Raw genomic sequence first — 14,217 nt, 5'->3', positions numbered from 1 at the left:
GGACATCTGCCAGCATGTTTTGAAACTGCAGCACTTCTACATTTCATCCTGCTGTAAACTGAACACACTGACCCTTACACAGAGAGGAGGAGGAGGGGGGGTGAGAGAGACAGGGAGGGAGGGAGAGAGAGAGCCTAAAGGAGAGCATGTGAATAGACCTGCCTAAACTTGTACAGTAAGTACTGCAGTACTACTACACAGTAGGTGTGTGCAGGTACTTGCTCTGACCTGATGGTTCCGGGCGGCTGGGACAGGGTGGTCACCAGTTCCCAGGAGTTTGGGTTCCACAGCGTCACCACCTTCTGGAAACTGACGGCCAACAGAGAGCCGTCGGCGGAGAAACAGCAGCGCTCCGGCACCAGTCCGTGATAGGTTCCCACAAAGTCACATGACCAGGAAGGACCTTCAGCTGCAAGACAGTAGGAAAGGATGGAGAAGAGGAGACGACGATGACAATGATGATGATGATGAAGGTTTTATGAACATGTTCTGGTAAAGAACGGTACTGGAGAACCAGGTTTTGCTTCTGTCCTCACTAAGGTCCTAATAAAATGAGCTGCAATGCTGCCATCTAGTGGCTTTCACTTTCATATACAGCTGTTTTGCCCCAAAACAATTTTTAGGTCACACAACATTTGGCGAATCATTGCATTATCAGAAAAAAAAAAATAAAAAGAATTCTTACCGATATTACATAATTGGGCTAATATCAGGCCGATAATGTCAACTGTCCGATCCCTAAAATATAGCTACGGTTTTTCTTCCACGTATGTCTTTTCTGCTGTGGAATTCTGGGAATAAAAACACCCAGGAGGAGCAGCTGAGTGTGTGGAAAGACTTTCTCACCCTCTGTATGGTCGGGGGCGTCAGCATTAGCAGCATGAGCATCAGGAGCGGCCGCCCAGGCCTTGAAGTGTCCATCTTTACTGGTGGAGACCAACATGGTGGTCTGATGGTCAGCCGATGGGCAGAAACTCAGGGCCGTGACCTGCGCCTCATGGGGGGCCCAGTCAGGGTGAAACTGCCAAAAGAACCAGGAACTGGGGTTAGTAGAACATTCCCGTGGTCAACCTGGGGCGAGTTCCACCGGACGTCGGTACCTCTGTGTTTGTTCCTGGAACGCCCACAGCTTCAGATGGAGCTCCACGTCCGCAGACTTCTGCTGACGTTCTTCTACTGTTGCCAGCCAGTTCCCAGACGAGTTGAAGGCGGCGTGGACGACTTCGAACTGCTGCAGACCGTCTTCATGGATGAACTCCTGCTGCACGATGTCCAGCTGCACACACACACACACACAGATCAGCTGGTGAACACACAGATTTCATCTCCACTCTACAACCCGTATCAATGAATGAGCCATATGACGTACGACCACCAGAGGGCACCATCTCTGTTCATTATCATTGTGACCAAAAAGATTGTGACAGATACTAATACTCTGGTGCAGTACTGCTGTACTAGGAAGTACTCTGATATTGTACTTCAATGCTACTTTGAATACTTACGTTGTACAGGAGCTTGTCCCGCTGCAGGGAGTAGAACTGCAGGTGACCGGGTCGGCCGTTCAACACCAGGACTTTGCTGCGTGGATCCACCAGCAGGTCGGTTCTCACACGTTCTCCTGCGGCAGAACACAGACATGATGACATCACCGTTCTACTACGGTCCAACAGAACTGTTCTGGGTCTTTGTCACAGTCGGACTTGGACCACGGTACCAGTGGGTGGTGAGTCCGTCCTCACCTTTGACCAAGCCCTGAATGACGGCCGACACTTTGACGTTGTTCTTGATGACGGTGATCTCTGGAGGAAAAAAACAAAACAAAAAAAAAAACCAAAACATTAAAATGGTTCTGTGGTTCCTCTTCTCAGGTTCTGGACCAAACAGTTCTTACTGTTGTCACTGTGTGAGGTGCAGAACAGAACTCCGTCAGGTGACACACTGATGTGGGTGATGGCTCCTCCCAGACGGGGCAGGAAGTCCTTCTGGTTCTCCTGTTTGTAACGCCACTGGACCAGCACCGACTCCACCCCCCCACTCAACAGGTTAGTACCTGGTGAAAACATTTTTTTTTTTAAAAATCACCAAAAAGAAGTGGATTTTACAGTGACAGATTTCCTCAGTCACCGTTCAGCGACCAAAGCTCAAATCTGATTGGTTACCCTGTGGGGTGAAGCACAGAGAGCTGACGGCGGCGTGGTGCCAGTGAAGGGTTAAATAGGTGTACTCCTTCTTCTGATTGAGGTTTCTCCTGAGAATAAACAACAACAGCAACAAGGTCATCATCAGATTAAAAACAACCTGCCGAGTTTCCGATGATCACCACCACTCCTCTCACCACAAACGGATCTTTCCGTCTTCGTGGCCCGTGGCGATGCAGTCATCTTTGGGGTGACAGGCGACGCAGGTGAACGTGTTCTTTTTATTTTTCTCATTGTTTTCTTTGAGGGAGAACCTGAAGGAGAACAAAAAAAAAAAAACTCACATCAGGAACAGGTGAGTTACATAAACTGCTGGACTTATATTTGGTCCAAATATTTGAGATGATGGTAAAAGAGTGTAAACAGTGTGTACTGATACTACAGTAAAATGTTCCTGACTGCTGATTGGCCGACTCACCTGAACGACTTCTCCTTCCTGAAGAAGTAAACCTCCAGGCGTGAACCTTTGACTGAGGCGATGAACTCCCCCTGTCAGGAGGAACGTGATTGGTCAGTGTGAGGATCCATTGATGGAGAATGACAGGATGAGGTCATCACTGAACAAGACGTTCACTGCTACAAGCAACCAATCAAACCAACCGATCAAACCAACCAATCAAACTGACTGTTATTTAATGGATTTAAAAAGAGCCGACATAAATGAACAGTTAACAGGAAACACCCCTCAGGTGGCTGAAACTAGAGTTAATACATGGGGCGGGGGTCCTGGGGCGGGGGGGGGAGGGGGGCATGTTTGTTGTGATTCTCTGTACCTCTCTGCCAAAGGCTGTGGCCGCGGGGTTGGAGCTGACGTCATCGATCACAGCAGAGAGATCCAGGACCTCCCCCTGCTGCTGAGGAGACGGAGGCAGCTGCACTGCCACCAGCTGGAACAACTCTGTACACACACGCAGAGAAACACACACACACACCTTGTCATTGGTCATTCCAAATCCCTGACCTTTCACCCAGTTCTTCCTTCACACACTGTTGGACATTTATGTGTGTGTGTGTGTGTGGTGGTCGTCGTGTGAACTGGGCAACAGTGACATCTGCTGTTCACACACACATCAACATGGAGAAACAGCCCCGAGCCAATGAGAAGTCCTCCTGCATCACACACCTGATCTTTTGTCACCGTGGGTCGGGGTCACGACGAACACCACACCTTCATGTTTGGCCGACGCAACCATGGAATAAATTGGCAGATTGACGACAAATGTCTGGAAGAGACGACGCAACGTCACACAAATGTTTAGGAATGAAAACAGGGCAGTAACATCGGTACTAAGTCACAGTATTAGCCCTGACAGTAGTCGTCATGACAGTACTCAACCCTGACAGTACTACAGACGCTGCCCCCCACCCCCTGCCCCCAACAGCAAGGTCATGGTCAAAGGTTATACTGTGGCAAAACAAGTTGAAACAAAAAAAGTGTCAAAATGAGGTCTTAGAGGGGGAGGAAGAGGGAGGGAGTGAGAGAGAGACATTGACTGATTATGGCGTAAAACACAAACGGAAGACACCAGGAAGCCGTACCTTAATAAGGATGCCATCTGTGAAGTCCCAGAGTCTTATAGTGCCATCTAGTGAGCAGGAATAGAGCTACAAGACAACAAGACAACAATCCATTAACATGATGGCGAAGCCGACGTCACAGAAGACTCAGTGTCCACTGCTCTTCACAGAGGTGTGACGTCACAGTGGAGCAGCGGCAGCGTTTACCTGCAGGTGGTTGGAGGGTCTGAGCAGCGTCCCCGTCACCAGGTCGGTGTGTCCCCGCAGGTGGTGGATACACTCCTCCGTGGAAGTGCTGAACACTTTCACACAGTCTCCAGACGCACACGCCAGGAAACTGGGGTGACAACACACACAATTATAACCGAACGACTTGAAGTGTTTTGACTAAAAACACAAATGCAGTGACGTGAAAGTGTGTTAAACTCGGAGAGTCGTGTTGCTAATGCTAACTCTGACGTCTGTTATGCTAAAACTACTCTAAAACCCCGCGATATCGCTTTTCCCTGGACACAACATTTGTTCCCTTCAAACCCACAAACTCACCAGGAGTCGGCGCTGATGGTGGGCGCTCTGAAGTGTAATTTACTGCCACCTCGGTGAACCACGCGGATCTCCCCGTGTCCCACCATGTTTGTTTCTTCCGACGTGAGCTTTTCACCTCCGACGTTTGTTTCTGGGTCTGTTTTCCGTAGGCTGCACTGCCTCCTGCTGGACTGGAGCTACAGGCACTTTTCTGCAATAGCCACTGTTCTCCACGGGATGGTGCTCCTCGTCTAACAGACATTGTTACGTTATAATTGTACCACTTTCGGTAAATATTCACGTCTCAGTTTCCTTAACGTTTCTGATTCCGTGTTTGGTTCGACATCTACCGAGAACACACGTGTGCTTTAGCGTCACCAGGCTAACCGAAGAAGAAGAAGAAGAAGAAGAAGAAGAAGAAGAAGAAGATTTAATAATAAACGTCAGAAGACGTGTACAGCCCATCAGTCATCTTTATTTTACTGTGTATTTTACATATATATATATTATTTTTTATTGTTTAATGCAATGCTAGCTAACTGTTAAGATCTATATCAGGGCGAAGTCTCTTTATAAACAGCGATAACTCCCTCCCTCCCTCTCTCTCTCTCCCTCTCTCTCTCCCCCCCTCTCCCCCCTCCCTCTTCTCATCTACAAACCGAAAGTTCGCAGGGAGAACTTTAAAGTGCACATGTTGAGAGACAAAGGGAGGAGAAGAGACGGCAGCGCAGAGCAGGAAACACACATCTCAGGTGAGAGATACAACTACGAAGGAGAATTTTTTTTAATATCACTTTATTAACAGGTGTAAAAACTGTAAAGAAGAAGAAGAAGATTTCTGATAAATACGTGTGTTTGCAGCATGAGCCAGTGGAAGCAAATTCAGCAGCTGGAGAACAGACTTCTGGAACATGTGGACTATCTGTACGACGACACCTTCCCCATGGACATCAGACAGGGACTGGCCGGCTGGATAGAAGAGCAGGACTGGTGAGACTGGACCCCGGGGTTCTCCAGGGTTCTCCAGGGTTCTCCAGGGTTCTTCCACGTTCTCGTCTTCTTTTGTCCAGAGTTGTCTTTATAGATCTTTACTTGTTTTCTCAACTTTCCCTCCTTCCATGCCGTTGCAGTAAAAACTGTGAATATTTTTTAGTGAGTATTTCTTAATGATTAATCTTAATGCTACTGCAGTAAAATGTTATGTTATAGGGTTATTATATTGTAACACTGTTAAACACTGGGCAGATGGGCCTATATATAGAGTACATTCACACACACACACTTTATATTTTAATTGTATTTATTGCAGTATTTCAATACTTTCTATTATTACTAGGGATGTCTGATATTATCGGCCCAATATTAGGATAATTATGATCATATCTGTAAAAATCGTGATCGTTTTTTCCTCCGATAATGAAGACCCGATATCGCAATGCCTGGGTTTCGCCCGAATGATGTGCGACCTAAAAATAGTTTAATGCCCCGGACACAAACTTAGACTTAGACTTTCTTTATTGTCATTGACAGAAACACGAGAAAACAGTGAGTCTGGCAAAGTCATTTTGTTGCTTGGCAACCGGAGTACGCAGTTCAAGTACACAGCTTTTAGGCCATGAGTAATTACTTGAAGACCAATCAGATGCCTCAGTGCTCTGAAGAACTTTTATTGAAACAAAATTGCAGTAACTGATTCTAAACTCATTTATTGCTCTCAACCTAACTTCTCCCCTTTTCCCTTTTCCTAACAAACAAGCCCCTGGTCACTAGATGGCAGCATTGTGGCTTATTCTATTAATTTCTTGTAATAATCGGGATGGCAGAAAAAAATTAAGAAACACTGCTTTAACCCATCACCTTAGTGAGCGGGCTGCACTTCACTTTCTTAACCACCAGGGCACCACTGCTCCACTCTATCGGTATGGTTGATATCAGAAATTAAGTGTTTGGACAATATCGGCATTTCGTTATATATCGCAAAAAGTTAAGATCGGACATCGGTAATGTGAATGGTTGTCTGTCTTTATATGTGAAAAATGATATGAAGTTTTGAAAAGTATTTGACCCATAACATGACGTACGTGTGTGTGTGTGTGTGTGAAGGGACACAGCAGCTGAAGACGAGCCCATGGCAGCCGCACTCCTGTCCAACCTGCTGACCCAGCTGGAGAGGGTTCGTTTGCAGGAGCAGAACTTCCTGCAGAGGCACAACATGAAGATCATACAACAACAGCTTCAGGTTCGTTCTCTCCCACACACACACACACACACACACACACACACGTGTTCATAAACAACACCAACAACTTCCACTTCACTGTGTGACTGCAGTGTCCCCTGACAGAAGCCTGGCACAAAGAGTCAAAAGAGGAAGTGAACCAGCGACTGAGGTGGGAGGGGAGGTGCGGGGGAGTAGATGTGATGGTTTCTGAGCCGCAAAACCACCACAGGCAGCAGAGGTTTGAGAGGAGCAGGTTGACACTGGAAAAAAAAAGCCTCGCTTGCCGTCAGCTCAGAAAAAAAACGTCAACCTTCTCAGAACAAACCTGTTTGTGCCGCTGTTTCCTGTATGTGTGTGTTGATGCATCAGTGATGATGATGATGTCAGACCATAGGTAGAGGTGGGTGGGAGGGACGGTGGGGGGGGGATAGAAATTCTGCCTCAGTCAACACGTCTTCTACAACATGTCAATGTGTATTTAACAAACACGCCGCCCTGACCCCTGTTGATGACTTTTGACCTCTGACCTTTGCTACAAGAACTGAAACAATAGTTCTTCTGTTTCCTCCGTCTGGGAGTTCCTGCAGCGGGTTTCTGATCCAGTGTTTCAACCACTGTGTGATTGGTCAGAATTTAGAGTGGGCGGAGTCATCTCTGATCAAGTTGGGTGGTCAAACCCGCAGGCTCTGCCCCCCCCCCTTCACCATCAATGCACAATATCGTATTGATATTGATTTGTTTATTATGGTGTCGTTGCTCCTGAGTCGTGATATCGTATTTCGCGATTCTTGCCGACACACACACACACACACACACACTTCAGCCAACTGTTTATGTGTCCGTGTCCTGACACGCTGCCATGAAATGTTGTAATAACCTTTAATGACCGTCACGGTGACGACAGCGCTCTCGGTGATTTTTCACTTTCATTATAGTAAATAAAATCCAGTTCTACCTCATTCCTCCTGCGTGGTTTTAAATCAGTTCTCGTAAATCAGTACTCTGTCCTGAAACGTTCCACCGTTTCACCACAGACCTGCTTGTTCAGGGTTCTTAAAGGACCGGAACATTCTCTGGTGTTCTCCATGCGTTTCACTGGTCCAGGCATCCAGGCTCATGTGTGGTCGTGTGTGTGTCCACAGATGAAGTACTCCACCAATCCTGGCGTCATGGCCAGAGTGATCTCCACCTGCCTGAGGGAGGAGCGCCGGATCCTCTCCTCCTCCTGCCAGCAGGAACAGGTTTGTCACTGCGTCTCCCTCGGAGGGGAAGTCCCTCTGCTGAGCCAATATCAACGGCTGCTGGTAAATCAGAGTGTCTGCCAGGAAGAGTGAACAACACACACACACACACCTACACACAAACACACACACACACACACACACGTCACCTAAGTTTGATTCCCAAAAACTGCGCTGAGTGGAAAAACGTTCAGTTACCTCCCTGCTGTGACTCAGTAGAAACAGACAAACCGTCTCTCTCTGCACCACTGCCTCAGTCTGTCCACATGTTCATGGGGTTTCTTTGCCCACTGAAAGACAGGATTGGTCAACGCTGACCTCTGACCTCTGGTGCTCCTGCCACATCTCCATCAGTCTCTTCTCCATCTCCTCTCACCGCCTTTAATCTGATATTCTCTCTACTTCCTGTTGTCCTCTGACTCTACTTCCTGTTGTCCTCTGACTCTACTTCCTGATGACTATTGCTGGGCTGCCACAGATCTGGATGTTAATGAATCTTTGACAGTGAAAGTTTAAATATTAAATATAAAATGACCTCTAGGGGCCGCTGGAGAAATCACTGCAGGATTCTGGGACCTTTGAGAGGCAGAAGAACATGGAGAACAGGATTGGTCTGATCAGAGGCGGCGTGCAGGTGGGTCGGACCCTCCAACAGTCACACCATGGTACTGTAGAAGAATTCACAAAAACTCTCTGGTTCCCTCTTGTGGTGGTGTTCCCAGTTCATGGACCAGTCGGTGAAGTACATCGAGGACATGCAGGACGACTTTGATTTTCGCTACAAGACGCTGCAGTCTCGAGGTGAGCGCAGAGGCCACGCTGTCCAAACCTGTTGTCAAACGGAGTCAGAGAGTCGACACTGACGACTCGGCGCTGTGTGTCTGTGGTTGTGTTGGTGTGCTAGAATCATCAGATAGGAACTCGGAGATGATGAAACAGGAAGTAGCGCGGCTGCAGGAAATGCTGAACAGGCTCGACTTCAAAAGGAAGGTACTGTGTGTGTGTATTTGTGTGTATTTTCCAAAGAAGCACACCGAGCGTCAAGTAAAGACTGACGTGGTGATGAATGATGGTACGTTTGATGGTACAATTCCCTCCACTCCGACAGGAAGTCCTGTCCAAAATGGATGTCCTGGTCAAGGAAATCGATGACCTTATGACCTCTCAGCTCAACCCTGAGCTCAAGGACTGGAAACGCAGGCAACAGATCGCGACCATCGGCGGCCCCCTGCTGACTGGTCTGGACCAGCTACAAAGCTGGTAATGAGCGGTTGTTATTGTCGACGGCACTAACGATGTCGGAACGATGTCCAAAAATATTCATCAATTATTCACATTCCATTTTCCCTAAAAACTAGAAGAACATTTAATGGTTCCGGTTTCATAGTGTAGCAGTTAGCACTAGAGGAACCACAGATCTGTAAAAGAGAAGAAGGTCGTAACCTGGTGTCAACGACAAAGACCACAAACATTTTTAGGATTTGTCCGAGGTCAAAGGCCAATTTTACTGCAAAAAATTTATTCTTGGTTTAAAAAAATGAAAAAAAAAAAATCAGATAACAGCATTTAAATGTCAAAGGTCAATGTGACAAACGTGTACATCAGTGGTTCCCAACCCCTGGTCCATGGACCGGTGCCAGTCAGTATGTCATTTGGTACTGGTACACAGTAACAGCTGATACCGTCCCACCAGTCCTTGGTACAAAGAAGGGTTGGGGGACCCCTGGTGTTCACGGCAGGGGTTTCAGTTACGGACGAGGACTTGAAGACAGAAACTAACGCAGCGTCTCTCTCCAGGTTCACCCTGACGGCCCAGAGTCTGTTCCAGATCAAGCGTCAGCTGGACAAACTGGGGGAGCTGGTGCTGAAGGTCACGTACGAGAGCGACCCCATCCAACAGCAAAAACCTCTGATTGAGGAGCGAATTAAGTACCTCCTCTACAACCTCATCAAAAGGTGAAGATGTTCGTCACAGACGGTCGTTGTTCTCCTGCTATTTGACGGTTTAAAAACAAATACTAGGTTTTGATGGTCAGCACCTTGAAACTAATTTTCAGCGTTGGAGGACAAATGTCAAATGACTGTGACAGAAATCAGTCAACATCCAAAAATATCCGGCCCGAACTGAACTGAAGGACAGTTTCCCCTTTCAGTAACGTGACGTCACGCGCTCACGTTCTCGATGGTCAGGTCTGAACGACACTCTCACTAGAAGGAGAGTTTTGACTTCCTGCCCGCTGTGGTCTGTCTGTTTGCAGCTCGTTTGTAGTGGAGAAGCAGCCGTGCATGCCCACCCACCCACAGAAGCCCCTCATCATCAAGACCGGAGTACAGTTCACCACCAAAGTCAGGTACGAGCCAAGTGGAAACCTTTCAACTTAAAAAAAAAAACAAAAAGGAGTGGAGGAAATGTTGTGTGTAATTGATCAAATGGCGCCCCCTGGCTTCTGTTGAGAAGCGAGCCAAAACTGCAGCTGTACCCGAGACTTTTAATGAATCATTGGGTGAAGGCTAACTGTCCACATCAGACCCCCCGCATTGGGTGAAGGCTAACTGTCCACATCCTTAGATTTACCTTAGATTTAGACACATTTTAATATTTTAAATGTTTTAAAGTTGAAGATTTAGTTGATTTTTGGAATTATTTGTTCCTTATTTCTCCCTCTTCCTAATTTTCCCAGGCTCCTGGTGAAACTTCCAGAGGTCGATTATCAGCTCAAAGTCAAAACAACATTTGACAAGTAAGAGTTCTGTGTGCTCATCGGTACTGTGGTACTGTTCTGGACATCAGTGTTGGTAAATACTAATCCTCTCATCTGTGTGTACGTGTGTGTGTCTCCAGGGACCTCCCTCCAGGCTCATCTGTGTGTACCACACCCTCACACCCTCACACCCTCACACACAGCCGCACACACAGCCGCACACACACTCTTTAACACAGTTTCTGCTTCTAATCGTTGTGGTCTTTTCAGAAGTCGTCAGTTCTTCATCTTGACCAACAACACTAAAGTCATGGACATAGAGGACTACTCCAACGGCTGTCTGTCTGTGGAGTTCAGACACCTGGTAAGACGAGTCATCCATCCATCATGAAGGAGAAGAACAGGAAGAAGTAGAAAATGTGTCCCCACGTGTACTACATCAGAACACACACACACACACACACACTGATTGTTTTGTTTTGCTTTTCAGCAGTTAAAGGAGAAGAAATACATCAATGGTACAAAAGGGAATGAGGTAAGAAATACTTCATCATCAAAGTACTTAGAAGTACCACACAAATAGCATCAGGACCATCGTACATAGTATACAGAGTATGATGAGGTCACCAGTAACTCTGTGTACTGTGTGCGTTCCAGGGTCTGCTGTCGGTGACTGAAGAACTCCACTCCCTCAGTTTCGAGGCCAGCTTCACTGTCCAGGGTCTCAACATTGACCTTGAGGTCAGATGCAGCCCACATTGTAACTCTGGACCCCGGGGGTCCGTCTCCGTCCGTCTCTGTCCTCTGTTGAACCTGTTCCTCTCTGACTCTTTCAGACGTGTTCTCTGCCTTTGGTGGTCATCTCCAACGTGAGCCAGCTGCCCGGGGGCTGGGCCTCCATCGTGTGGTACAACCTCCTGACCGACGAGCCAAAGGTCGGCACAAACTCCCTCTCAGTTTGCAGTACTAATACTAATACTGCAGTACATGATGATACACCAGCTTGGAGTATTCTGAAATCTTGTAGCAGTTTTATAAATGAAGGTCACTTCCTTATTTTGGCTCCCTCTAGTGGTATGTAGCAAAATCTGTTTTTCACCTACATGGCAGTGAAACCAGAGTGAAGCCTGGTTTGTGCTGCAGTAAGTGTTAGCCTAACATATGTAGCCTTCCATAGCCGTCCATATACAGTACATACTTGTTATACTGAGTCGATAAGTGATGTCGATGTTAGAACCAAAATTTGTAAATTCCTATCCATTCCCCCCCCCTTTCAACTCACAGAACTTGGTGTTCTTCGGGAACCCGCCCCGAGCCAGCTGGAACCAGCTCTCTGAGGTGCTGAGTTGGCAGTTTTCTACCTTTGCTGGTCGAGGTCTCAACAAGGAGCAGCTCAGCATGCTGGGAGAGAAGCTTCTCGGTGTGTGACGTTGTCAGGGAGACGTTTATGGATTGTTATTCAGACTGAACTTGAGTCCTTGTCTTCTCCCAGGTCTCCACACTTCCTGCAGTGACCACACGGTGTCCTGGTCCAAGTTCTGTAAGGTTCGTCATCAAACACCGGCGGTATCCAATCTCAAATGTGCTGGCGCCATCTAGCGGCCAATTAACGGAATGACCCGGGACTTGTTCATACTGTACTTTTCTTAAATCAACGTCTTTATGTGTCCTCTCTCCCCCGTCTCCCTCTGTCACCCTCCTTTTCTCTCCCCCCTCAGGAGAACATTTCAGGGAAGCCCTTCAGTTTCTGGATGTGGTTGGACTCCATCCTGGAGCTCATCAAGAAACACCTGCTGCCGGTGTGGAACGAGAAGTAAGACAGAAGACACACACACACACACACGTGTTCAACAGAAATGTCGGCGACCATAACTCCGCCTCTCTCCTGCTTGAACACATGCCCGTATAAACCCTTAACCTCAGTCTACCGCACCCGTGTGACTCAAATACCAAATGATGTCATCGATCGGTGAAACAGATTCTTCAGCTCCTCATTCTAAGAACAAGAACAGGTTTTCATTCTTTTTTTTCTTTCTTTCTTTCTTTTTCGCTCTCTCACCTTCTTCAGCTACATTATGGGTTTTGTGAGTAAGGAGATGGAGCGCATTCTTCTCAAGGACAAAGAACCAGGAACCTTCCTGCTACGTTTCAGTGAGAGTCATCTGGGAGGAATCACCTTCACCTGGGTGGAACACAACGGCAACGGTGACACACCCTTTAAAAAAACAAAAAAACTAAACAACAACACATTTGTTTCCTTACATCACCTTCCAGACATCTGACGGCCAAGTCCCCGTTTAAGACCTCAGTTCCAACCAATAAGAACGCTCAGATGACAGAACTATTTGTAAAGATTCACATTTATACATATATATGTATGTATATATTTTTCAAAACTTTCACTGACAGATATTATTGGCCCGATATTAGCATAATTATATCTCTAAGAATCGTTATCGTAATAATTTTCCTTCGATAATAAACATATTACGCAATACCAGGGTTTTGCCAAATGATGTGTGCCCTCTTCACCAACAGGGGACGTCAAGTTCAACTCCGTGGAGCCGTATACTAAGAACCGCCTCAGCGCGCTCCCATTCGCAGACATCATACGAGACTATAAAGTGATCTCAGACGGAGTGGTTCCAGAGAACCCACTAAAGTTCCTCTATCCCCACATCCCAAAAGACGAGGCCTTCGGTCCGCTCTACAACAGTCAGCCCAGTAAAGGCAAGTGTGAAAAACAATCAGTGACATCAATGAGAAAAAAAAAAGAAGAAAAAAAATCAATGTCCTTTGTATCTCTGTTCAATTTTCAGTCCATCCGTACATTCCATCAACACTGATTCCCATCTCAGAACTACGGTGAGTGGATGACTGACCCTGACTCTTGACCCCTGGAACTTAGGGATGTATCCATACACTCAACTTGCGATACGATTTTATCACTTTTTTTTTCCATTGATCTCCTCTGATTAAAAGTCAAACTAGTCTGGTCTGATTGACCTGGTTAACTGTCAATATATGAAACAAACAAAAAAGATTTTAAAAATTAGGAACTTTTTTTTTTTTTCAACCGATGCGTCACAAATCTGTATGGACTTTTAACCACTTCACGATGCATCGTTACGTCCCTACCGGACCTTGTTATTCTCACACTGGTGAATGCATGTGTTTGTCGGTGTAATCCAGCTCCAGGTCCATCACCACGCCTCCTCCGTGTCAGTCTCCTGAGCCTCCAATGACTCCAGGTGAATTCCACATGCTCAGTGAACACCTGTGCTTCGACATTGACACAGTAGGTGTAATTATACGACTGTGATACATCGCAGCCAATTTACTAGATGAAACGCTGTCATGTTTTTGAAGAAACTCCAGTTGTAATCTGATACTCATCTCCCGCCCTACAGATCAGCCCCCCGTACTCAGAATGAGACTGAGACGCTGAGTGTTCTGCTGAAAAGTTCCTCACCCAGCGGTTGATATTGGAATTGGAAAGTGTTTGGACAATATCGGCAAATGGGCAAAAAGTTGATATCGGACATCCCTCGTTTTTATATTATAATATATATTCTGCTGTATTTAAATATGCTTTGTTCTCTGTGTGCATTCATTTTATGTTTATTCTGGGGGGTTTTTCAGACATATATAATGATATAAATAATCATTCCTGAATTCTTCAGTTGGTCTAAAATGTTAAAACATGTTTTTCATCTTTATCTGTATGAATCATTAAAGTTTCTATAAAGTACCCTGGCATGTCTTAACATGTGATGCTAACATTCGCTATAACTTTATTCCGACCTGTG

The 14,217-nt window shown here is 46.4% G+C and overlaps 2 protein-coding genes across 2 annotated transcripts in view; one reads left to right on the top strand and one right to left on the bottom strand.

Annotated features, from left to right (window-relative positions):
- The window catches only part of wdr75 (WD repeat domain 75), an 8,834-nt gene extending 4,405 nt beyond the window's left edge, over nucleotides 1-4,429 (bottom strand). The window contains 15 exon segments of the mRNA XM_008329007.3: nucleotides 229-409; nucleotides 847-1,008; nucleotides 1,011-1,021; nucleotides 1,101-1,276; nucleotides 1,506-1,621; nucleotides 1,743-1,802; nucleotides 1,895-2,053; nucleotides 2,163-2,251; nucleotides 2,339-2,455; nucleotides 2,620-2,690; nucleotides 2,975-3,099; nucleotides 3,325-3,424; nucleotides 3,741-3,806; nucleotides 3,927-4,056; nucleotides 4,266-4,429. Of these exon segments, the coding sequence (XP_008327229.1) occupies nucleotides 229-409; nucleotides 847-1,008; nucleotides 1,011-1,021; nucleotides 1,101-1,276; nucleotides 1,506-1,621; nucleotides 1,743-1,802; nucleotides 1,895-2,053; nucleotides 2,163-2,251; nucleotides 2,339-2,455; nucleotides 2,620-2,690; nucleotides 2,975-3,099; nucleotides 3,325-3,424; nucleotides 3,741-3,806; nucleotides 3,927-4,056; nucleotides 4,266-4,351 (1,649 nt within the window). The 5' untranslated portion in view covers nucleotides 4,352-4,429.
- A 480-nt stretch (nucleotides 4,430-4,909) lies between these two features.
- Nucleotides 4,910-14,159, top strand: LOC103392405 (signal transducer and activator of transcription 4). The gene is made up of 24 exons (XM_025063891.1): nucleotides 4,910-4,996; nucleotides 5,106-5,234; nucleotides 6,348-6,483; nucleotides 7,608-7,706; nucleotides 8,248-8,340; nucleotides 8,429-8,507; nucleotides 8,611-8,696; nucleotides 8,815-8,966; nucleotides 9,504-9,662; nucleotides 9,965-10,057; nucleotides 10,388-10,447; nucleotides 10,549-10,563; nucleotides 10,676-10,772; nucleotides 10,899-10,943; nucleotides 11,066-11,149; nucleotides 11,245-11,343; nucleotides 11,693-11,828; nucleotides 11,901-11,953; nucleotides 12,127-12,221; nucleotides 12,477-12,613; nucleotides 12,947-13,138; nucleotides 13,228-13,273; nucleotides 13,601-13,706; nucleotides 13,819-14,159. Exons 2-24 carry the CDS (start codon nucleotides 5,107-5,109, stop codon nucleotides 13,840-13,842), a joined length of 2,214 nt encoding a protein of 737 aa, XP_024919659.1. The 5' UTR covers nucleotides 4,910-4,996; nucleotide 5,106; the 3' UTR covers nucleotides 13,843-14,159.
- The last annotated feature ends 58 nt before the right edge of the window (nucleotides 14,160-14,217 follow it).

Source organism: Cynoglossus semilaevis, chromosome 16, assembly GCF_000523025.1.
Source record: "Cynoglossus semilaevis isolate Cse_v1.0 chromosome 16, Cse_v1.0, whole genome shotgun sequence".
NCBI classification, from domain to species: domain Eukaryota; kingdom Metazoa; phylum Chordata; class Actinopteri; order Pleuronectiformes; family Cynoglossidae; genus Cynoglossus; species Cynoglossus semilaevis.
The sequence above is the reverse complement of the archived record's forward strand: the minus strand, read 5'-3'. Positions and strand labels throughout refer to the sequence as shown.

What these genes read in the sequence shown, in the direction of transcription:
- LOC103392405 (XM_025063891.1), top strand. Translation starts at nt 5,107, where the DNA reads ATGAGCCAGTGGAAGCAAATTCAGCAGCTGGAGAACAGACTTCTGGAA. An exon ending in CTGCCGGTGTGGAACGAGAA is followed by an intron (nt 12,222 to 12,476) that starts GTAAGACAGAAG and finishes CACCTTCTTCAG; the next exon opens with CTACATTATGGGTTTTGTGA. An exon ending in ATTCCCATCTCAGAACTACG is followed by an intron (nt 13,274 to 13,600) that starts GTGAGTGGATGA and finishes GGTGTAATCCAG; the next exon opens with CTCCAGGTCCATCACCACGC.